We start from the raw sequence: 24,394 nt of genomic DNA, 5'->3' as shown, positions 1-24,394 counted from the left end.
TTAGAAAGACAGCAGGCAGATGTGGAGCCCTATCTTTAACTTCTGGAGTGCAAGGAGAACTGTGTAATTAAGAGGCTGTTTGGGCAGCAATTCCTGCTGCTCATCACTGCTCTGTGAGGGATCAGGTCTGTCCCAGTGAGCTGCTGTGCACAGGCTGGACCTCGGAGCTCTTGGTGCCCTGGGCACCAACGTTTGCAAAGTGCTGCTTCATTCCAGTTGTTCTCTTGTGCTCATTTACAGAAGATGTATGCTGTGGACACTGGCAAGATGTACATATGAAAAAAAGGTCACTACGATGATAATAACCTTATTATTACTGTAGCGTGTTATTACTGTTATAATAATATAAGGTAAACTAGTAGTATATATGAAGGTTCTAGATTTGTACAGTGTATTCAACTTTTACTTCTGTGAGTCGTTTTAGAGGAACAAAACACCCCAAGTTTGCAGTGTAGGGCTGAGGTAATTTCCCCAGTGGTTCACACTTTTGTCAGGTAATTTTCGTGCCAAGAATGGGAAGGCAGAGCGGCTGTGAGAAGCAGGAGTAGCGTGGAGAGTGGACACATTCAGGAGTGAATGTGTTAAATGTTTTCATCAGACAGACACACAAAAAAAAAGGCGGATTGTGGATCTGCAAGAAAAGTTTGTGAAAGAGAGTAGGAAAGACAGCGCACAGCCCCTTTTAGCAGCTTTTAATATTCGAAAGAATGTGATCGCTGTGGGCAGAGCCCAGTGCAGCGGGACCTCCCTCACAGCGCGGGATAAATCCACTTCCCCTAAGCAGGGCAAGCGCCTCCTCGCCAGGACAGAGCCCCGCGGCTGCTGGGGCACAGGACCAGCCATGTCCACGGGGAAGATTTGCTGCCTGGTGCTGCTGACCCTGGCGGTGCTGGCGGGGGCCGTGACGCTCGTGGTCATCCTGAGCCAGCCCAGGTGCGCTCCCCAGCAGTACCTGCACGGGGCCGTGGCTGCCGACACCGAGACATGCTCCCTCATCGGCCGGTAGGTGCACGGAGCTCGGCTCCGAGGCGTGGGGCTCCCTCATGGGCCGGTCGGTGCACGGAGCTCCGAGGCGTGGGGCTCCCTCATGGGCCGGTCGGTGCATGGAGCTCCGAGGCGTGGGGCTCCCTCATGGGCCGGTCGGTGCACGGAGCTCGGCTTCTCGGTGTGGGGCTCCCTCATGGGCCGGTCGGTGCATGGAGCTCCGAGGCGTGGGGCTCCCTCATGGGCCGGTCGGTGCACGGAGCTCGGCTTCTCGGTGTGGGGCTCCCTCATGGGCCGGTCGGTGCACGGAGCTCCGAGGCGTGGGGCTCCCTCATCGGCCAGTAGGTGCACGGAGCTCGGCTCCGAGGCGTGGGGCTCCCTCATGGGCCGGTCGGTGCACGGAGCTCGGCTCCGAGGCGTGGGGCTCACGGACGGACCCGCACTCATCCCGGTCCCGGTGCCGCTCCCGGGCTCATGGACGGACCCGCATTCACCCCGGTCCCAGCCCCAGTGCCGCTCCTGGGTTCACGGACGGGACCTGCACTCATCCCTGTCCCGGTGCCGCTCCTGGGTTCACGGACGGGACCCGCATTCATCCCCGCCCCGCTCCGGTGTCGCTCCAGCCGGGAGAGCAGACAGAGCCTCTGCCTCCGCAGATGATGCTTACTGTCATTGCAGTGTCCCAAAAATCTGCAAACCCTTGGCCTTTTGGAAGGTATAAATATTTGCAGTATAGAAGTATAGTACTAGTTTTAAGTGGGGAAGGAAGAAATTTACTTTTTGTGGTGTGGTAGATCTGTTGGATAAGGGGCTTCCTTGCAGAGAGCTGCAGCCAGGCAGGAAAAGGGGGACTGGTATCCCTGCCTTTTGGGATACCAGTTTGCCTTTTTTTTCTGGACTGAAGCCTGCAGCAAGTGTGTCTGCCATGAGGAAAAAAGCAAAAAGCAGATATAGATTTAGCAGATTTTCTACAGTCGAGAGAGTAGAAGTATAAAAGACATATTTACACCACTTGGAAAGAAAGATGTAGGTTAAAAAAGTTCTCAAGATGTCCACATTGTACACCTTCAGTTTGTGTAAAACTTGTCTCTCAAACATTTTGACTCCCATGTGATTATTTTACTGTTCTTTCAATGATTAAATGCCTGTATCCATGAAAGCAGAAGGATGGAAGTTTTCATGTGATGCTGGATGCTCCAGTCATGGATGCTGTGTGCTTTGCCTCATGGCTGGGGGACTGAAATGAGACATGGTGCCATAATACCACACTTTGCCATGTCCCACCTCTGATTCTGGCAATGATGTGCTGGCATTTGTGAGCAGCTGGAGAAAATATTCTGTGGCTGCATGTATGTCAAGCAGTGAGATGGGGTTTTTATGTGAAGCCACACGTTCTTCAGAAAGCAGAAGTATTTTTAAAATTACTATTAATGGAAAAAGAGGAAACTACATAATTGGATTGTCCAAAGAATCTGCTGGGGAAAACCACTGCATTTGTTTTTGCAGCTATTGTAAACTCTAACTTGATGTAGTGCGTAATCAGCTGGAAGATGTTGAAGTGAGAGGCACGGAAATCTCTGGTCAGTGAACAACTGAGCAGCTTTGACTCGTTGGCTACTGCTGCTGGGCTCTCTCTTGTTTCCTTCCCTTCTCTCAGCAAGAGGCTCCCCAGGCTTCCCCAGCCTCCACCACTGCTGCAGCTGCAGCTCCAGCACACTTGCTGACAGGTCTGTGCTGTCCCTCCACTCTGATGGACCAACTAAAATTTCCTACAAATAGTCTGCCAATGATCCCCACAAAATCCTGCCCTTGCTCCACCTCCCCAGATCATTTTCCCTTCCTTTTGCCCATCTTGGTGCACCTGCATATCTGAGGTAATTTCAGGTCCTGCACATCAGGTTCTGCTCCCTCCTCCAGCCCTGCCAAGCCTCTGGGATGTTCCCAGCCATGGCTGCTCTCCTCCTTTGCCTGGGCTCTGCACTGCTCACCCTGTGCCTGGTGGTCAGCTCTACTCCCCTGCTGCTGCATGATTGCTGCTGCTTTTCCTGCTATCCTTTGCCTTCAGCCATTCTTGGAAATCTTTGTGCTCATTTCACGCTGTCCTTAGACTTGGAACGAGACAAACTCCTGTGTTGATCTCCCAGCTTCTTCTGTGCATGTCCTTGTAAAAGATTATAATAAAAGTAAAATTGTTTATAAAAATGTTCCTCTGCAAGAGAGCTTGGGACCAGAAGCTTTGTATTATATTTGCCCTTTTCCTTGTTGTTGTCCTATTGCTTTCTCTGTCCCACTGGCCCACAGCGGTGGCTTCATTTTTCTCTCTAGGAAGCTCATTGCATGCTCTGTACTGCATGTGATCCTGTTCATTTCCTCCCAGACATTTCTGTGCTGTTATACCTGTATGTCACTTTTTAAGCTCTCAGCTTTTAGCACATGATGCTCTTTAGTGCTCTTAGCACTAAATTAATTCTCAGAGCAAACTGCCAGGTGAGAAAGTGATGTTCTTTCACTGGTGACACTGTGAGGATGCCACAGCAGAGGGGCTCTGGCAGGGGCTCAGCCTTTCAGAGCCATCAGCTCTGCTCTGTGACCTCCTGTGTGACTCTGCAGGGTGAGGGTTCCTCCAGGCTGACTCAGGGTCCCTGATGGGAGCACCATGAGATGACAAGCATACAGCTGCTTCCTGCCTCATCTTTGCTGAATAAGATTTTAGGAATTTTGTCACAGCAGTAGCAATAAAATCCAATTTCTGAGAGCAGTCTTGGCCATTAGGCCGTGCTGTCCCCACCTCTGAACTGGCAGCTCATGTGACACTTCAGCAATGAGCTGAGAGCAGGGCAAAGCCAAGCAGCCCTAGATGACAGTCCCCAGACACACTACAGGGCTTGCTTGTCCCTGCTCTTCCTCACTGACCTTGCAGTCCCTCTCTCCTGCTGTGACCCCACAGCCTCCCCTTTCATCCTGCAAATCCCCCCCAAGCTCACAGGAATCCATGCGGGGGATGCTCAGAGAACTGATCTGGTGCCTAAAGCCTTGGAATCTAAAAGCAGCACCTAATCTCTGACTTACTCACAGATTTTATTCTTTAATTAAAAAATCTTATTCATTTTAAAGATAAACAACCTGCTCTGTGAGTTGTCAGGAATGAAATTACATGATACTCTGTTGGTTTAAGATTCTTCCATTTGGGAGTCTTTGTGTGCTCCTAATAGAATTGTCAGTTGAACTCGCTGAGAATAACTGAACTAAACCTCTTGCTGAGGAGGAATCTGTATTTCAATGAGTGGGATAGTGGGCTGGGGAAAACTCCTCAGGGCCCATGTGTTTCCAGCTCTGGAGATTGTGTTCAGGTACTCTGGATTTCTGAAATCTTTATGCAATTCTTTGGGTCCCTGCAGAAAGGGAGCAATCTCAGTGAGCCTTCAGCCTGTCACCACCATCCTGAGCTAAATTTCCCCTTAGCCATCAGTGCCCAGCTCTCAGTGCTCAGCAAGGCTGGGTCTCTTGCTGTGTTTGTTCTGCTGGAAACTGGGGGCTGAAAGCAGCCTTGTACAGCTGCCTGGTCCAGACTAAGACCCTGCCCTGGGAGAAAACTTGTCCCTGAATGAAGTGAAACACTTTGATGAAGAGGGATGGGAGGCTAAAAGGAGAATCAGGGCAGTTTTTACCCAAGGATGTGGATTTGGTACCACAGTCCACCTCACTAATTTCTCCTCATGTCAAGAGCCCTGAGGAGACAGGAGATGATTGCCCTGTGACAGTAAGAGGTACTCAAACTTCACCTCCAACTCTGAACTCTTGTTCCCTCCTGGAAGAGGCTCTTTTCATCAAGCATGCAAAAAAGCTCTGCATTCCCTACCAGTGTGCTGTTTGAGCTCTGTCTTCCACTGCTCTGCATTCCTTTGTTTCCCAAATGGCAGAAGCAAGAGCCCCAATAAGGTCAGGGACACATTTAGGAAAAATGCTCATTCCCAGTGGTGGGATTCACTGCAGCAAGGCGAGCTGACCTGGCCTGGCCAGCAGCCATCTCTGATCCCACTTCTCCAGTGTAGCCTCACATAAACCCTGGGAACCAGCTTTGAAATCAGCACCCCCAGGGGACAGGACGGGGTGTGGGGAGGGTGAGAATGGTGAGACTTAAACAGTCAGAAAGCGGCTGCAGCCCTGGGAAGCTCAGTTCTAACCAGAGAATCTGATGCAAAAAAATCCTTTTCAGATTTCTGAAGAATGTTTACATGCCAAAGGATTTGGTTTCCCTTCTTGTACATTTTAAATTTGGTAACTGGCCCTTTTTTACAGAAGCAGTTGTTGCTTTTGCTCTTCATAAATCCTGAGGAGGCAGCTGCTGTAAAATGGGTGTTCTCCCAGTCCCCAGCCTCCTTTAGCAGAAAAAAAAGGGCAATATAATTTAATATGTTAGCATTTCCAGTGTGTTTAATGGGGCTTCAGGGCTCTCTCTAACCTAGGGCAGAGCAGAGGTCTTGGTCTGCAGGTCCAGCACAGCCCAACTTTGCTGTGAGCAAAGTGCCATCATTCACCCTTTCCAGGGAAGGTGAATCCCTGTTTGCTGCTGCTGGAACGGGACTTGGTTGTTAACACCCTCTTCTGCTCTTTCTCATAAAGAAACTCCATTAATGACTAAACCCCAACGCTAATTGTCAGGAAGGACATGGCACAAAACACTGTTATCAGATCTTGCCAGCTGCAGCACGCTGGGGTATCTCTAGGGAGACCTGGTGAGGTGCCACAACTTGATTAAGGACTTTGCATTATAACCAAGCTCATTGCAGCAGAGATTCATCTGAAGGGAGCCAAGTAATGGGACGTGGTTTTGCTATATGTAATGGCCCTAAATTCCCCAGGCATCACTCGCATGGACGGGGCAGGTCTGTGACTGGAAATGAGTGAGCCAGGCACAGGGAGTCACATGTGACACACCAAGAGCCAGCTCAGTGTATTTCCTGTTGAATTTCAGTCTCTGGAGAGGCTGAAGGAAAAGGCATCAAGGCTGGAAGCCAGTGTGAATGTGCTGTGAATTTGGGTGAGAATGGTGCTTTTCAGGCTGTGGGAAATGTGCCTGATGTTCCATGTTAAGGTCTTAATACATTGCACTGAAATGTGCACTATGCCATCTCCAAGCTTCTTTTCAAAGTGTTTTTCCCTGTCAGAACCATGCCTTTCCCTGTCAGAACCATGCCTTTCCCTGTCAGAACCATGCCTTTCCCTTACAGAACCATGCCTTTCCTGTCAGAACCATGCCTTTCCCTGTCAGAACCATGCCTTTCCCTTACAGAACCATGCCTTTCCCTGTCAGAACCATGCCTTTCCCTTACAGAACCATGCCTTTCCTGTCAGAACCATGCCTTTCCCTGTCAGAACCATGCCTTTCCCTTACAGAACCATGCCTTTCCCTGTCAGAACCATGCCTTTCCCTTACAGAACCATGCCTTTCCCTGTCAGAACCATGCCTTTCCTGTCAGAACCATGCCTTTCCCTGTCAGAACCATGCCTTTCCCTTACAGAACCATGCCTTTCCCTGTCAGAACCATGCCTTTCCCTTACAGAACCATGCCTTTCCCTGTCAGAACCATGCCTTTCCTGTCAGAGCCATGCCTTTCCCTTACAGAACCAAGCCTTTATTAGGAATGGCATTTGGGAAGCTAGAAATCAGTTGGTTGGTTCCTGGTACATGGAAAGCCTCTTCTGTGCTCAGAGCATCCTTCTCCATGTCTTGGGACTCCTTGCTGTCCCTTTCAGTCCACAGCATTTGTGAGCAGCTGCAGTTCTCTCTCTCCCATAACTCTTTGCCCAGAGCAAGTCCAGCCTCCCACAGGTCTGGCCCTGGCTGCTCTTTCCTCCTGTGGACTCTCCTTTCTTTCCCTCTGATTGTTGCTTCTCACTCCAGCAGAGGAAGGTGCCCCTCACACCCCACACTCCTGCCACTGCATTTCTGCAGCTGCTCCCCTCAGGTTGCAGGGGTCCCAAGGAGGCATTTTCATCCAGTTCCTCCATTCTGACACTCCTGGATTTTAACAGTGTCTTTTGTTCTTCCCTTCCCACCACAGGAACATCCTGAAAAGTCCTGTCCTTTCCTGTCAGAACCATGCCTTTCCCTTACAGAACCATGCCTTTCCCTTACAGAACCATGCCTTTCCCTGTCAGAACCATGCCTTTCCCTGTCAGAACCATGCCTTTCCCTGTCAGAACCATGCCTTTCCCTTACAGAACCATGCCTTTCCCTGTCAGAACCATGCCTTTCCCTGTCAGAACCATCCCTTTCCCTGTCAGAACCATGCCTTTCCCTTACAGAACCATGCCTTTCCCTGTCAGAACCATGCCTTTCCCTTACAGAACCATGCTTTTCCTGTCAGAACCATGCCTTTCCCTTACAGAACCATGCCTTTCCTGTCAGAACCATGCCTTTCCCTGTCAGAACCATGCCTTTCCCTGTCACCAGGCTTTGTACATGTGTTCCCTCACAGCCCACACTCCAGGGGCTCTCAGGGGCACTGTCTCGGGTCAGTGTAGCAGCCCTTCTTTCCTCTTTTTCCTTAAATTTTCTAATTTTTCCCAACTTTCTAACACTTTCTGGGTCTTCTGCAGAGGTGACTGAATTTTTTAGGAAGCCCTCGTGTCAGCAGTTGTTGAAGATTGCAATACAAGATGTTTTCCATTCCCATCTGTATGGCAGATTATCTTTTGTCAAGTGGGCAGTTTGCCTTATCTCTCTCTCTGAGTGACCACATTCACACCTCCCTTGGGAGGGGACACTGCTGATAACAGCTATTGAATGTCCCTGCATGGCTGATAAGAACTACAGCATCCCACTGGGAGATGTGAGCCCAGAGGGAGGAGCCAAGCATTCCTACCTGGATATAATCCAGAGGTTTGGAGACACCAGCACGGCTTCTCCACGGGATTGCCCAGAGGAACAGCAGCTGCCTCTCCTTCCCCTGGATCTTCAGAGGCAGAATCCATCCTTCTCTACAGGATCCCTGCTCCAGCAGAGCCAGCCCTGGCACTGCAGGAGGGCTGAGCCACAATTCCAATGGTTCTGCTGCCCACAGCCTGACCCACAGGGTGTCAGGCTGGGTTCTGACTCTGGCAGTGTTGTTCCAGTGTACTTCATTGTTTATTTTATAGTTTTATTTCTTTTCCTTCCCTGTTAAAGAACTGTTATTTCCTGCTCCCATATTTTTGCCTGAGAGCCCCCTTAATTTAAAATGTACAGCAATTCAGAGGGGTGGGGAGGGTTTACATTCTCCATTTCAGGGGAGGCTCCTGCCTTCCTTAGCAGACTCCTGTCTTTCCAAACCAAGACAGCAATTAACAGCTTGGGTTTCAGAGAAACACCTCTCAGGGACATTGGTGTGGTGAGTCCATCCCCCGCTGCAAGGGGCTGGATGGGTGAGCCTGAGCCTCAGTCTCCATGTTCAGATGCTTTTTTGCAGCCATGTAAAATTCCATCCTTCTGCTTTCATGGATACAGGCATTTAATCATTGAAAGAACAGTAAAATAATCACATGGGAGTCAAAATGTTTGAGAGACAAGTTTTACACAAACTGAAGGTGTACAACGTGGACATCTTGAGAACTTTTTTAACCTACCTCTTTTTTTCCAAGTGGTGTAAATATGTCTTTTATACTTCTACTCTCTTGACTGAATTTCAATTAAATCTGCTTTTTGCTTTTTTACAGCCAGGGAGCTCCCAGGAGGCCAAAAGCTGTGCAGAAACAGGAAGCCTGATATTCCCTACTATTTCTTTTCTTCCCACTTGTCCACATGTCATTTCCTTATAGGCAGTGGTTCTGAGGCACTTGGGGAAACAAAGAAAGCCACATCAGCCTGTTTGCTGGCAGCATCCTGTTCCTGAGCCAGCAGGTCCCAGCCATTCCAGCCATGCTGTGGATGGAAAATAAACACCAGTCTCTGTGTGTGCTCTGTGTTCCCATGCAAACTCTGGGATCAGCTGCACTGCAGCCACTGAACTACTCCAGTCTCTCCTCTGGCTTTGCCCTATCTGAGCAATGACCCAATGAAGCAATTAGGAACCTTCCTAGCAAACACCAGTGCTGGCTGTGCAGGAAATGCCATCCCATTTCCACTGCAAGGAAATGATGGTTTTCAGATGTTCTTGAGGGAAGCATTTGTTGAGACACTTGAGACACATTTCTCTAACAGAACCTTACTGCTGTCAGCAGCAAAATGTTGCTTTAATGCCTGTGCCTTGGTAGAAGCAGTTGAGGGTTTGTTTCCTGTTTGGTTTTTTTTTGTTGTTTTTGTTTTTGGTTTTGGGGGTCTTTTTTGTTTCTTTGTTGGTTTTATCTTTGGGAATGCAGGGAGCAGGCTGGGGCATTTTTGTGCTAATAAACCCAGGAAGTCACATTGTGGGAACAATGAAGCTTATTGACAGGAGTTTTCTCAGGAGTTTGCTTCACATGGACCCAGGGTTCCCATTTCAGTGCTCCTGTCCAGTTGGCCAGCATAAGCCTTTATTAGGAATGGCATTTGGGAAGCTAGAGATCAGTTGGTTGGTTCCTGGCACATGGAAAGCCTCTTCTGTGCTCAGAGCATCCTTCTCCATGTCTTGGGGACTCCTTGCTGTCCCTTTCAGTCCACAGCATTTGTGAGCAGCTGCAGTTCTCTCTCTCCCATAACTCTTTGCCCAGAGCAAGTCCAGCCTCCCACAGGTCTGGCCCTGGCTGCTCTTTCCTCCTGTGGACTCTCCTTTCTTTCCCTCTGATTGTTGCTTCTCACTCCAGCAGAGGAAGGTGCCCCTCACACCCCACACTGCTGCCACTGCATTTCTGCAGCTGCTCCCCTCAGGTTGCAGGGGTCCCAAGGAGGCATTTTCATCCAGTTCCTCCATTCTGACACTCCTGGATTTTAACAGTGTCTTTTGTTCTTCCCTTCCCACCACAGGAACATCCTGAAAAGTCCTGTCCTTTCCTGTCAGAACCATGCCTTTCCCTTACAGAACCATGCCTTTCCCTTACAGAACCATGCCTTTCCTGTCAGAACCATGCCTTTCCCTGTCAGAACCATGCCTTTCTCTTACAGAACCATGCCTTTCCCTGTCAGAACCATGCCTTTCTCTTACAGAACCATGCCTTTCCCTGTCAGAACCATGCCTTTCCCTGTCAGAACCATGCCTTTCCCTTACAGAACCATGCCTTTCCCTGTCACCAGGCTTTGTACATGTGTTCTCTCACAGCCCACACTCCAGGGGCTCTCAGGGGCACTGTCTCGGGTCAGTGTAGCAGCCCTTCTTTCTTCTTTTTCCTTAAATTTTATAATTTTTCCCAACTTTCTAACACTTTCTGGGTCTTCTGCAGAGGTGACTGAATTTTTTAGGAAGCCCTCGTGTCAGCAGTTGTTGAAGATTGCAATACAAGATGTTTTCAATTCCTATCTGTATGGCAGATTATCTTTTGTCAAGTGGGCAGTTTGCCTTATCTCTCTCTCTGAGTGACCACATTCACACCTCCCTTGGGAGGGGACACTGCTGATAACAGCCATTGAATGTCCCTGCATGGCTGATAAGAACTACAGCATCCCATTGGGAGATGTGAGCCCAGAGGGAGGAGCCAAGCATTCCTACCTGGATATAATCCAGAGGTTTGGAGACACCAGCACAGCTTCTGCACGGGATTGCCCAGAGGAACAGCAGCTGCCTCTCCTTCCCCTGGATCTTCAGAGGCAGAATCCATCCTTCTCTACAGGATCCCTGCTCCAGCAGAGCCACCCCTGGCACTGCAGGAGGGCTGAGCCACAATTCCAATGGGACTGTGCCAACAGCCTGACCCACAGGGTGTCAGGCTGGGTTCTGACTCTGGCAGTGTTGTTCCAATGTACTTCATTGTTTATTTTATAGTTTTATTTCTTTTCCTTCCCTATTAAAGAACTGTTATTTCCTGCTCCCATATTTTTGCCTGAGAGCCCCCTTAATTTAAAATTTACAGCAATTCAGAGGGGTAGGGAGGGTTTACATTCTCCATTTCAGGGGAGACTCCTGCCTTCCTTAGCAGACTCCTGTCTTTCCAAACCAAGACAGCAATTAACAGCTTGGGTTTCAGAAAAACACCTCTCAGGGACATTGGTGTGGTGAGTCCATCCCCTGCTGCAAGGGGCTGGATGGGTGAGCCTGAGCCTCAGCCTCCATGTTCAGATGCTTTTTTATAGCCATGTAAAATTCCATCCTTCTGCTTTCATGGATACAGGCATTTAATCATTGAAAGAACAGTAAAATAATCACATGGGAGTCAAAATGTTTGAGAGACAAGTTTTACACAAACTGAAGGTGTACAACGTGGACATCTTGAGAACTTTTTTAATCTACATCTTTCTTTCCAAGTGGTGTAAATATGTCTTTTATACTTCTACTCTCTTGACTGAATTTCAATTAAATCTGCTTTTTGCTTTTTTACAGCCATGGAGCTCCCAGGAGGCCAAAAGCTGTGCAGAAACAGGAAGCCTGATATTCCCTACTATTTCTTTTCTTCCCACTTGTCCACATGTCATTTCCTTATAGGCAGTGGTTCTGAGGCACTTGGGGAAACAAAGAAAGCCACATCAGCCTGTTTGCTGGCAGCATCCTGTTCCTGAGCCAGCAGGTCCCAGCCATTCCAGCCATGCTGTGGATGGAAAATAAACACCAGTCTCTGTGTGTGCTCTGTGTTCCCATGCAAACTCTGGGATCAGCTGCACTGCAGCCACTGAACTACTCCAGTCTCTCCTCTGGCTTTGCCCTATCTGAGTAATGACCCAATGAAGCAATTAGGAACCTTCCTAGCAAACACCAGTGCTGGCTGTGCAGGAAATGCCATCCCATTTCCACTGCAAGGAAATGATGGTTTTCAGATGTTCTTGAGGGAAGCATTTGTTGAGACACTTGAGACACATTTCTCTAACAGAACCTTGCTGCTGTCAGCAGCAAAATGTTGCTTTAATGCCTGTGCCTTGGTAGAAGCAGTTGAGGGTTTGTTTCCTGTTTGGTTTTTTTGTTTTTGTTTTTGTTTTTGGTTTTGGGGGTCTTTTTTGTTTCTTTGTTGGTTTTATCTTTGGGAATGCAGGGAGCAGGCTGGGGCATTTTTGTGCTAATAAACCCAGGAAGTCACATTGTGGGAACAATGAAGCTTATTGACAGGAGTTTTCTCAGGAGTTTGCTTCACATGGACCCAGGGTTCCCATTTCAGTGCTCCTGTCCAGTTGGCCAGCATAAGCCTTTATTAGGAATGGCATTTGGGAAGCTAGAGATCAGTTGGTTGGTTCCTGGCACATGGAAAGCCTCTTCTGTGCTCAGAGCATCCTTCTCCATGTCTTGGGACTCCTTGCTGTCCCTTTCAGTCCACAGCATTTGTGAGCAGCTGCAGTTCTCTCTCTCCCATAACTCTTTGCCCAGAGCAAGTCCAGCCTCCCACAGGTCTGGCCCTGGCTGCTCTTTCCTCCTGTGGACTCTCCTTTCTTTCCCTCTAATTGTTCCTTCTCACTCCAGCAGAGGAAGGTGCCCCTCACACCCCACACTGCTGCCACTGCATTTCTGCAGCTGCTCCCCTCAGGTTGCAGGGGTCCCAAGGAGGCATTTTCATCCAGTTCCTCCATTCTGACACTCCTGGATTTTAACAGTGTCTTTTGTTCTTCCCTTCCCACCACAGGAACATCCTGAAAAGTGGAGGCACAGCTGTGGATGCTGCCATTGCTGGCTTGATCTGCACTTCAGTGATGAACCCCCAGAGTTCAGGCCTGGGTGGTGGGGTCATATTTACCATCTATAATGCCAGCACAGGTATGGCCTCTCCATGGTGCCTTGTCCCTCTGCAGACACACAACTGCTGTGGACAAATCAGAATCCTGCCTGTTCTCTCAGAGCAATATTTTGAATATAAAAGCTACATCACAAAGCACACTTGTGCTCTTAATCCAAAGCACCCAGCACAGGGAGCTGTGATTGTCATTTCACAGCAAGAACATGTGTGTGGAGGAAAGAGCTTTGATCGAAAATGAGCTGAGTTTGCCTCTCCTTCCCCCTCCAAAGCAATCCCAAAGTGCATTCCAAAGGCACACAGGTGACTGCAGCCAGGTGTGAGTGGCTGAGTGAAGCAGGCAGGAGGGGTTTGTGCTGGTAGTGTTGGGCTGGCAGTGCCAGCTGAGCCCTTGGGATGGCACCTGAGGGGTTTGTGTGCCCCAGCAGCTCTGGCAGTGCCTGCTGGCCCTGGGGCTCTCACACTGCTGGCACCAGGGCTGCTGTGACTCCCCATGCAGTGGTGACACTTCCTGTCCCAGGAGATGCATTTCCACTTCAGAAATCTAAACCTCAGTGTCTGCTGGGGAGCCTTTCTGTGTTTGGCTTAAACTCCACTCTTGTTTTGTTGCTTCAGTGGGGGAGTTTCTAAGTCTTGGCTTCCAAAAACCCTCAGAGCTTATATATCTAATAGTAATATCAACAATGAGCAGTGTAGCAATATAATAGTTTTAAAATCCCTGCCAAGTAGCTTCACTGAGTCACAAATCTGGAACTGTTTGGGTGTATCTTATGCAAGAGCTTAATTTGGCAGACCACCTATGTTTTTCTTCTTTTTTCCTTTTGGCAGACCACCTATATTTGTCTTCTTTTTTTCCTTTTGGCAGAGCCATGGAACTTTATTTCCTTACAACAACCTTCCTCTGCTACCTGATTTATGCTGCTGCACAGAGCTCAGGCTCCTGCAGCACAGCTGGCTCTGTGACTGTGACAGGGAGAGATAAATACAAGGCAGAGAAGGAGTAAAGTGATAGACTAGACCTGAAATATGAGTGTATGCAAGGGAGGGTCTGCGTTTGTTTTTGTCCTTTCAAGCTCCCTGATACATAGAGGGCTTCAAACATGATGGACTTGCCTCATCATCATGTGGTAAATAGCCCTCCCAGGAGCATGAGGCTCACATTATGCCTCTGACATGTCCCATCTGTAGAAGAAGTGCAGGAACCTGCAGGTGTGAGGCAGCATATCCCAGCCCATATCCCAGCCCATGAACCCTGGGGGGAACCTTTGCTGCCTGGACACAAGCCCTGGCCTTCTCCCTGTACTTTCAGTACCTTTAGGCAGGCACTGCTTGGTTTGTTCTAAATTAAAGCACAGGAGTCAGGGACAAGTGGTGCTGACACCTGACCCTGCAGGTGCACTTGGCACACCTGGCAAAAGGCTCCAGAGCAGCTCAGCTCTGGGCCAGCAGCACCTGCAGCAATGACTGAATGGTGATGCTCAGGAGGACAACATGATTCATTTCCTTCTTCTTTCCAGGAGCAGTGGAGGTGATCAACGCCCGTGAGACAGCCCCACGAGTGTTTCCTTACAACCTGCTCTCTGCCTGTGGTGCTGGTTTCCCCGTTGGTAAGGACACAGCTGTGTGCCCTCCTGGTGTGCACAGAGCTCAGGGTGGGGAACTGAGCACCTCACTGGCTTCATCTGGAGTTCTGTTTAGTTTAACACCCTCTACCTGGATTGCCTTTTGGAAAAGTAATAAAAAGAATAGGTTCATAAACATAAAAATTCCTGTTTGGTACTAACACTGGCAACCTGACCAGCGAGGCAATGGGGAGCCAGCATGAGGAGAAATCACAATGTAACTTCTCTCTGTAGGAAGTCTGCAGTTCAAGACTGGATTTCCCAAAGATCTCATTCCCCAGAAGTTCTTACAGAGAAAAATATGATCAATAGCTTTTGGGAAAAAAAGAAATCAATCTTGTGTGCTTGCCATGTCCACAGATTGGGGAAGCACGCTGGCACATCAGGGGTTGGGTTGCTGGGCTCAGGCACTCTTGCTTTAGCAGCACATCTTGGATCTTTCCACATTTCTTGCTGTGTTCATTCTCCTTCCCTGGAACATTGTCTTTTGGGGTGTGTTCTAGATTCTGGGGATGTTCTTATCCTTGGAAGAGCCTGAAGAGGATCAGGAGCAACTCTGGTTGGAAGGGACAGCTGGAGTTCTGCTCAAAGCTGGGTGATGTCAAGTGTTGCTCAGGCTGCCCAGGGTCTTGTCCTGTCAAGAAATTTTTTAATTTCTCCAGGGATGTAGAATTTCACTGCTTCCCTTGTTCTGGTGTTTGCCCAGGCCCCATGAGTGCCGTTTCTCCAGTGTCCAGCTGCCACCTCCCTTGCTGCAGCACCTGTTGCCTGTTATGTTTTCAGCACACCTCAGGCCTGGCTCCAGCCTCTCCATACCCCTGCTGATCAGTATCAGGGAAATACACGAACAGGAATAGGCAATAAACAAACCCAGCCTGCTTTTAGAAGCCTTGGTTGCCTCTACCAACTCAGAGTTGGACTGGAGAGCTTTCAGAGAGGTGGGAGCCCCAAGGCAGTGCTGTGTGGGTGTGACAGTGCTGCTGTGCTCCCCAGGTCCCCGCTGGATTGGTGTGCCTGGAGAGCTTTCAGAGAGGTGGGAGCTCCAAGGCAGTGCTGTGTGGGTGTGACAGTGCTGCTGTGCTCCCCAGGTCCCCGCTGGATTGGTGTGCCTGGAGAGCTTTCAGAGAGGTGGGAGCCCCAAGGCAGTGCTGTGTGGGTGTGACAGTGCTGCTGTGCTCCCCAGGTCCCTGCTGGATTGGTGTGCCTGGGGAGCTTTCAGAGAGGTGGGAGCCCCCAGGCAGTGCTGTGTGGGTGTGACAGTGCTGCTGTGCTCCCCAGGTCCCCGCTGGATTGGTGTGCCTGGAGAGCTTTCAGAGAGGTGGGAGCTCCAAGGCAGTGCTGTGTGGGTGTGACAGTGCTGCTGTGCTCCCCAGGTCCCTGCTGGATTGGTGTGCCTGGGGAGCTTTCAGAGAGGTGGGAGCTCCAAGGCAGTGCTGTGTGGGTGTGACAGTGCTGCTGTGCTCCCCAGGTCCCCGCTGGATTGGTGTGCCTGGGGAGCTCCGGGGCTATGAGGAAGCCCACAAGCGCCACGGCCGCCTACCTTGGAAAGCCCTGTTTGAACCAACCATCAAGCTTCTTTCAGAGCCCCTGGTCATTTCTCCAGTTCTGGCAAAAATTCTCCATCACCCAGCCTTCTCTGAACCAGGGAAAAGCCTGTGGTAAGACCCATGAATGAAACTGTGAGGGTCACTGTTCCCCCAGCTCCAGACACTTTCTCTGACGTTAGAAAGTACACAGCATACATAATCCAGATCAGCTCCTGGGAGGAAAAAAAGGTCATTGGCCTTGGGCAAGAACAAGCTCATGCTGTAAAACTGATGAATGTTCTTCTTGAACAGCCCACTGCTGTGTGATGGTGACAGATTTCTGAAGCTTGGCGAGACCTTCCGGTGGCCAGCGCTGCAGCGAACGCTGCGAGCCGTGGCGGAACAAGGAGCTGCAGCGTTTTATGAGGGAGAGATAGGGAGGGCCCTGGTGCAGGACATGAGCAAGGCTGGTGAGTAACAGCTACAGGGAGTCAGTCCTGATACACATAAAAACTGGCCTTTCTCCCAGCCATCGGCTCACAGTGAGCCTGGACCAGGGGAAAGCCAACCTGTGCCATTTGCTTGTCACTTGGGGTGGTACCTGACATGGGAAGAGGCCACTTTTCCCCAATTCCTGTAACTTAGGTCCAGAAGCAGGGCTGAAACCACCCCCTGCTCTGGCCTTTGACCACTGTGCTCATACACTCGCCCCTCTGACTCCTTTAGGCTTTGTGACATTTGGAAAGGGAAGAGATCAAAATTCCACACTCTCCCTCTGTTTTCCCATCCAAAGAAGCCCAGATTTTCCCCAAGGTGGCAGATGAAATCACACCATGGCACAAGTGCTGCCCTGCCTGCTGCTCTCTGCCTTGGGGGTGCAAAGCTGCCCCAACCACAAGCTCAGGGGAACTGCACCAACACTTCCTCCAGCCTGCACACGGTGACTCTGAGATAGCCTCCCATGGGGGCCTGTGATTTCCCTGCTCCTGGGATGAACAGGCTCCAGCTGAGCTCCCTGGAGGTGCCTCTCCCTGTGGTGAGATGGGGTTTGGCAGCACATGAGGATATGAGGGCAGTGCTGTGCTGGGTGGGAGGAATTTGGGCCGTACAGGGATGGCTCCTCACAAGCTTTACCAAGGCTCTGATGCAGGCAGATCTAAGCTGCTGTGCTAATGGCAGCTCCTGGGTCTCTGTTGAAGGGTCCAGTCTCTCAATGGAGGACCTTCAGACGTACAAAGCAGAGGTGTCCTCAGCTCTGAACATCACCCTGAACAACCACACCAAAGTATTTGCTCCAGGACCACCCATGGGAGGTGCCGTGCTCATGTTCATCCTCAAGGTATTGGAAGGTAAATTCCTAATGGAAAGGGGTCAGCAAGGGGTTTTCAGAGAGTCTTGCTCCAGAATGATAAAATGCAATGGGCAGAATGGAGTTTTTGAGCCAGAATGGGGCCCAAAGCAGCAGTGTGACCATGCTGTGCAGCAGGAGGATGAAATGGTTCACTTGTACAGTGGGTCAGCATCACCACAGCTGCTGCAAATGCCAAAGGATGCATGGCTTTCCCAATGCTTCAAAAGAAATTGAAGTTACAGTGGAAATCAGTACTTGGTTCTTTCTGCATCCACATCCTGATAAAGCAGAGGGGAAACTTGATAAGAACTGGGGTGGGAAGAAGAGGCTCCTTTCAACCTTTCCTTTTTTTACACTTCTTGGAAAAACATTGCCTCTGGTCTATTAACAAAATTTTTCCATCCTGCTCCACAGAGTATAAATTCCATAAAGCATCACTGGCAACACCTGAGGAGAAGGTAAAAACCTATCACTACATTGCAGAGGCCCTGAAGTTTGGCAACATGCTGAGACCCCACATGAGTGACCCAGCCTTCTCTGAAGCTCAGGTGAGCTCCATGGTGTGTGGGTACAGTGCTACAGCACTGAGCAATGCTCTGACATGCTGCTTCTTTGCAGCCTGGAAGGAAAGAAAATACTTGGAGCTGCTACTGAAGAGCAGTGCAGCTGAGTTGGCCCAGGCAGGGCAGGGTCAGGATCAGGCTGTTACTCTGCAGCTTCAGCTGTAGGCTGGCCCTCACTTGCCTGACAAAGGGTGTGCCCATGTTGAGGTGCCTTGGTGCTGAGCTTGGTCCATTTTCTGGGATGAGAGTGGCCTGGGGCTGGATGCTGCCACCCCAGGCTCTGACTGTTGGGGCCCAATTGCTGAGCCCAAAGATGGTTCTGTGCTTTGGTGACCAGCTCGGTGTCCTTGCTGTGCTGGCAGGTGCCTGTGGGGACCCTGTTGTCTGAGCAGTTTGCTGAGTCTGCCAGGCAGAGGATGGATGCTCGTGGTGACCACCAGCTGAGCCACTACAGCCTGCTGGAGCCCCTCCCCAAGGAGCAGCACAGGAGCTTGGGCACGAGCCACATCTCAGTGCTGGCTGCAGACGGCAGCGCCGTGTCGGCCACCAGCACCATCAACTACCCGTGAGTAACCTGGGCTGGGGACAGTCACACACCTGGGCCAGCTTCTCAGGGCAGCTGGCAGGGCTGGCTGCCAGCAAAGCAAAACCTCTGGGCTTCACTGGTTTAGGCAGTTTCTGAGCTGGGAGTGTTTTGTGCAGATAGCCAAAAACTCCACAACTGTGTGGAAGTTGTAAAGCTGGTACGTTTATGACAGCACTGGGCCATGTGGAGATGACTCTGCTTGAAAGACATGGGTACCTCTGGGAACTTCAGGTCCCTTTTCATCCCTCTCTCAAATACATATGCATACAGTTTCACAATAGGTTCATACATATTCATTTTTATGAATTTTGCATGACATTTGCCGCTGGTTCTTCTTTATCAGAAAGAATTCCTAGGTCAGGTTGACCTGCTCTCACAGCAGTCTGTCTGTCTGTCTGTCTTTATCACCCCCTGTCTCCCCCCCCTTCCCCTTATCTCTGTCCTTCACTGAATCAGTTTCCCTGAGCCTAGGCTTTGCAGTCAGGCTACATAGCTATGTTTTCTAACCACAGACTCAAAGATGTACATTTCACCTAAATCAAAAAGGATTTCTACTCTGGAGCATTTCTACTCTGTCTCAGGAGTGCCTTTTTCATGTGACAGCCAAGATCTGTGAGCATCAACTCCAAAGGCTGTCATAATTCAGGAGGATACAAGAATTTACTGAGGCTCTTGCTGAATTTATGTGGCACCAGTAACAGGGAACTTATCTCTGTCACCAGCAGCAGCACAAATTCCCTTTGGACACCCTCAGTGGGACACTTGCAGGCTGGGAGGAGACAGAAGTTACTCACAGGGTGCCATGTGCAGTAAATGTCATCCATAGCAGGAGAACCCTGGGCACTAAAAGGCTTCATCTTTCCTCCCTGCAGGTTTGGCTCCTTTGTGTATTCTAACCAAACTGGGATCATTTTAAATAATGAACTTGCTGACTTCTGCATAGCAAATAGAAGCATCAAACCAGGTGAGCATCCTCATCCTCAGAGTAAAGCACAGAGCCAGGGGATGGATACACAGGCTGTGTACAAGTGGGCAGGTTTTATGGTTTTTTCATAAAACAGACATGTTTTATGAAAAATCCTTTCCTTAGGATTTTTTCTCCTGAGAAGCTGAGAGGCCTCAGGAACAAAATGTAACCAATGGTTATCTGCTGCTGTGGAATGCAACAGGTGCATCTGGGATTGGTCTCATGTGGTTGTTTCCAATTAATGGCCAATCACAGTCATCTGGCTCGGACTGTCTGAGAGTCACAAGATTTTATCATTTTCATTTCCTTTCCTTTGCTTTCAAGCTTTCTGATGAAATCCTTTCTTCTATTTTAGTATAGTTTGAATATATCATTTTAATATAATATATATAATAAAATAATAAATCAGCTTTCTGAAACATGAAGTCAGATCCTCATCTCTTCCCTCGTCCTGGGACCCCTGTGAACACCACCACAGGCAGGGACAACCTGTAAACTTACACCTGTAAGTTTACACTCTTTCCTTTCCTAGATCTGGATGAGAGCAAGTTTATTTCAGACTCAAAGAGGATAGTGTAGTGTGTCTGTGTCTACTCACATATCTCCTTGTATGGAAACACAGGAGTTTTGGTTTCTAACCAGAGAAATCAGAGGTTAAAAAAAATGCTGAAGCTGATCACTGGCTGATGGGAAGGGGAGGGAAGAAGTGGAGAAGCTACTGCTAAGACAAGCCTGCTGGTATTTTAGGCTCATCTCTGAGTATAGAGCTGTACAGGCTTGCACTGAGCCCTGTGAGCTCTGTTGGTGCAGACATGGCTCTGTGCCCTTCCTGCTCCCTGCTGGGAGAGGACACCAGTGCTGCTGTGGCAGGATTTCTGCTAAGGGTTCCTCATCTGGTTGGATGAGCTGCAGCAAGTCCTGAATACTTGGAGGATGCCCTGTCCTGCATCAAGAGAAGCTTGTTTAGCTTGTGCCAGAAAGGTCCCAGTTTCTTGGGAGATGGGCTTTCAGTACAAGGAAAATTTTCTGCAAGTTTTGAGCATCTTGAGGAAGGAGCAGTTTTTTTCTGTGGGAGACAAAAGAAAGGCAAGGTAGATGAACCTGTGTTCCTCCTACCCTGCTTAGAGCCACATGGAAAGAATAATATCTCTGCTTCTGCTCTAGGAGAGAAGCCTCCCTCAGCAATGGTGCCTTCCATCCTCATCTCCAAGTCAGGAGACATGCTGGTGATTGGAGGAGCTGGGGGGGGCTGGATTATCAGTGCTACCACCATGGTAAGTGAAACCCCAGCAAGCTGCCAGGGTTTTCAGCCCTCCCAGATTTCTAACCATGGTCAGTCCCTACTCACCTCTCCTTGGATCTCGACTCCTCGGTGCTTTTGGTAATTTGCAATTTAGAAGTCACTGAAGGCTGAGACTTTAGGCCAGGGAAAGCATTCTGGGAAGTATTCCATGCTCATCCTATTCTTTTACTTGTCCAAGCTTCATTGGTCACCATAAAAGCAGGACACCAGGCTGGCAGGACTGTGGGTCTGGCTCAGTGCAGCCTGGCTTGGACAGCCCAGGTTCCATGTCCAGTTGGGCAGTGTGGGATTTGTTTTATTGCAGGCAATTATAAACAAGCTGTGGTTTGGTTATGACTTGGAACAGGCCATTTCAGCTCCTGTCATGCACACCCAGGGTGACAGTGTCCTGTTTGAGGACTCTTTCAGCAAGGTGAGTGGCCTTGGTGGGGAGCAGATTGCTTCTGTAACTCTCCTGGGTAATCTTTATTTTGCCTCTGGCTCACCTCCTTCTTGTTTAAACTTTAATTCCTCAACCAGGCTCCACACACACACCCTCCTGTTTCACACCTGGCAGTGTTAAGATCTCAGGCCCCTGCCCCATTCACTCCATTTCCTCTTCTCTCCCCCCACAGGAGGTTAGGACTGGCCTGCTGGGAAGAGGACATAAGGAGAAGAAAGATAAATTTGCAATGAATGTTGTGCAGGGAATTTCCAAGGAAGGAAAGTGCATCTCTGCTTACTCTGATAAAAGGAAGCTGGGGAAGTCGGCTGGGTATTAGTGTGAAATGCCATCACCATCCACAAAGCCACAGGAGATCCAGAACATGCTTTGCTTGGATATGCCCATAATTCCTGCTCCCATCAGGATGTCTCCTGGAGCATGGGCACAGCCTGTGATTGCCTGAAGGTCACCCCAGGCAACACAAGGAGAGGTCAGCCAACCTTGTTTAGAGCTACACCTTTCATTACTTATGTGATACACAGAGAACATATTTCTTGAGCACATCAGTTACTCAGAATGAGAGAATACAAGGTGTGAAAGGAAAACTGGTCCAAACCCCACTGAGATCACTGTGAAATGGCCCAGCTGCATCTTCCATTCCTGGTGGAATCTCAGTTTCTTTCAGGCTGTTCCCCAGTAAGCCTATTGCTGGGGCTCAGCAATGTGAAATACATAACTATTTTAGCCACGAACAAGGAGCATCTCTAGGGTCAAGATTTAAAATCTGAAGCATTCAGGCTTAGAGCATGGATTTGGAAAGGGAAGAGATCAAAATTCCACACTCTCCCTCTGTTTTCCCATCCAAAGAATGGAAAATGGGGAAAATGGATGGGGATTTTCCCCAAGGTGGCAGATGAAATCACACCATGGCACAAGTGCTGCCCTGCCTGCTGCTCTCTGCCTTGGGGGTGCAAAGCTGCCCCAACCACAAGCTCAGGGGAACTGCACCAACACTTCCTCCAGCCTGCACACGGTGACTCTGAGATAGCCTCCCATGGGGGCCTGTGATTTCCCTGCTCCTGGGATGAGCAGGCTTCAGCTGAGCTCCCTGGAGGTGCCTCTCCCTGTGGTGAGATGGGTGCCAGCCTGTGCCAGCTCCCCCTCCTCAACACTGGTACATCAGCCTTTGGGAAGGCAGGTCAGGAAGGCAGTGGAAATGTTGCTTTTGGAAACTTTGGAGCTTTCTTCAAATTGCAGAGTATACATGATCAGGAGATGACATTTGTAGCCCTGAGCTCAGCCTGGCCAAGCAATCACCAGGACTGCTGAGAAGTGATGCAGCATTATCAGGCATTAGCAGAATTCTCCCATATCCTCCATGCTCCAAATTCCTGTTTACCACAGCCTGTTGTCTCTAGTGTTCCCTTCAGACCAACCAGAGGGCATGGTAGGACTCTAAGAACCATCCCAGAAAGAGAAAACTTTTGGAGAAGAGACCTGAATGCAAATGGTCCTGGATTTTGCAACTGGATGAAAAAGGTCTTTTGCAGTTAATCCATAGCCTTGCCCTGCTCAAAATGGCCAAGAGAATCAAACATTTATGAAAATAAAACCTAAAACCCAGAAAACCCCCAAAGTTCTTCAAATATGCAGGGTCAAATTCCCAGAACCCTCCAAAATTCGATTTTCTGAAAGCTCCTGAGCCTGATTGCCCTATGGGCACAGTGTTGTGTGTGTGTCTGAAAGAGAAAGAAACCAGAGCCAGGGACTAGCTCAGAGCCCATGGGACTCCTAGTTCTCCAACAAATAGAATCCCTCTGTAAACATTATAACAAGCACACACTATTAAAAAACACAAATTAAAACAAGGCCAGCTAGATTTTACACCGATGTTTTTACCCACAAAGCCTGTCCAATAAAGCCGTCCATTTACTGAAATTGCAGCCTTCACTTGCATTTTAGTGATGATGGGAGTGAAGCTGCCCAGAGCCAGACATGTGTTTTCCTTCAGAAGTTGTACCCCAAGGACTGCAGCACGACCCTGCTGTAGCAGTGGATGATTGATGAGTTACCAGATCCTGACCACAAGCACTCAATCACCAGCTGGAAATCAAGTTACTCATGGATGGAGCCAGCTCCATGCACTGCCCTGCTCCCTCCTTGTCCAAGTGGAATTCATCTTAAATCCCCCAGTTCAGCAAGAACTGCTGAAGGATTCTCCATTAGAGAGAGCTGGTTTCTCCATCACAGCTGCTCACTCACACTGTGGAAGTGGCCTGGCACCCTGAGAGGCAGCATCACAGTGCTGGTGAAGGGGAAAGGAAACAGCCCCAAAAGCTGTTGAGGGGCAATTTTTATGTTCACTTTGGCTATGACCACCAAAGAAACCAAATCTAGCTAATTTGCTGAGGTTTTCTGCCTTGATTAACTCCCCTGTCCCAGCTAGCAGCTGCTGGGTGCATCGGTGGTGGTGTCAGGAATAGCAGCTGACAGGGGAAGCCCTGACAGGCGCCAGACACGTCTGCAGCAGCCCCAGACACAGCCCAGACCGGATGCTGTCGCTGGCAAGATCCGGGGTTATTTCCAGCTAACCCCACTGAGCTGGGAGTTTACAAGGAGCAACTGAGAGTGGCGCTGGCTGGAGACAGGGAGAGCACTCCCAGCTTCCCTATTGGGCCACCTTCAGCAGAGCTCTGGTCCCTCCCCATCGTGTTTCACTGAGAAAAACCAAGTCACCGAGTTACAAAGTGCCATTACCTTCCATTGCCTTTGTTTCTGACACAGCTTAGCACTCCCTGCAGCACTCCAGCCTATCACCTTTCCAGTGCAGCAATATCACAGCTTTTTCCCACCACAAAGACATGGGAATATTATCTTTAGTCCAGTACTCACTGCAGTTTAACTGCTTTGCTATTCACTTTGCAAGTGAGCCACTGAAGCAGTTTAAAAACCCATCACAGATTTAATTTGCAAGACAGAAGGGAATGGGAGTGCAGATCCCTCAGCACAGCAGAGACTTCCAGTCCTGCAGTCCTTCCTAGCAGAATACCTGGTGAAGCTGAGATTGTACCTCCTTTGTCATCTCTGCTCTTGCCCTGCCACCTCCTCACTGCTGCTGAAATCTGTTTGGGTCAAGAGCTTCTCACTTTGGCCTCTCCACATTCCTGTTCCTCCCAACAAGAGAGCATTATTTTTGTACTGAAATCAACGTACGTGGACTTTTAAAGCAGCAGTGTACAGAGGCTGCTGTATTTTCTAATGAAGTCTTTAAGTTATACTTTCAATAAAGTGTTTTTATACCTGTC

The 24,394-nt window shown here is 49.4% G+C and overlaps 1 protein-coding gene across 3 annotated transcripts; it reads left to right on the top strand.

Moving 5' to 3' along the window:
- The first annotated feature begins 775 nt into the window (after positions 1-775).
- GGT5 (gamma-glutamyltransferase 5) lies at positions 776-24,394 on the top strand. 3 transcript variants are annotated; one of them, XM_077187846.1, is made up of 12 exons: positions 779-933; positions 12,640-12,770; positions 14,265-14,354; positions 15,838-16,027; positions 16,208-16,365; positions 17,095-17,244; positions 17,661-17,794; positions 18,172-18,374; positions 19,268-19,359; positions 20,527-20,636; positions 20,970-21,077; positions 21,280-24,394. In XM_077187846.1, exons 1-12 carry the CDS (start codon positions 842-844, stop codon positions 21,424-21,426), a joined length of 1,605 nt encoding a protein of 534 aa, XP_077043961.1. In that variant the 5' UTR covers positions 779-841; the 3' UTR covers positions 21,427-24,394. The 3 variants fall into 3 exon arrangements, with proteins under 3 accessions (XP_077043962.1, XP_077043961.1, XP_077043960.1); XM_077187845.1 differs by having other exon boundaries at positions 780-1,002; XM_077187847.1 differs by lacking the exon at positions 20,970-21,077 and having other exon boundaries at positions 776-1,002.

Source organism: Agelaius phoeniceus, chromosome 18, assembly GCF_051311805.1.
Source record: "Agelaius phoeniceus isolate bAgePho1 chromosome 18, bAgePho1.hap1, whole genome shotgun sequence".
Classification (NCBI taxonomy): Eukaryota; Metazoa; Chordata; class Aves; order Passeriformes; family Icteridae; genus Agelaius; species Agelaius phoeniceus.
This window is presented reverse-complemented; position numbering and strand designations above follow the sequence as displayed.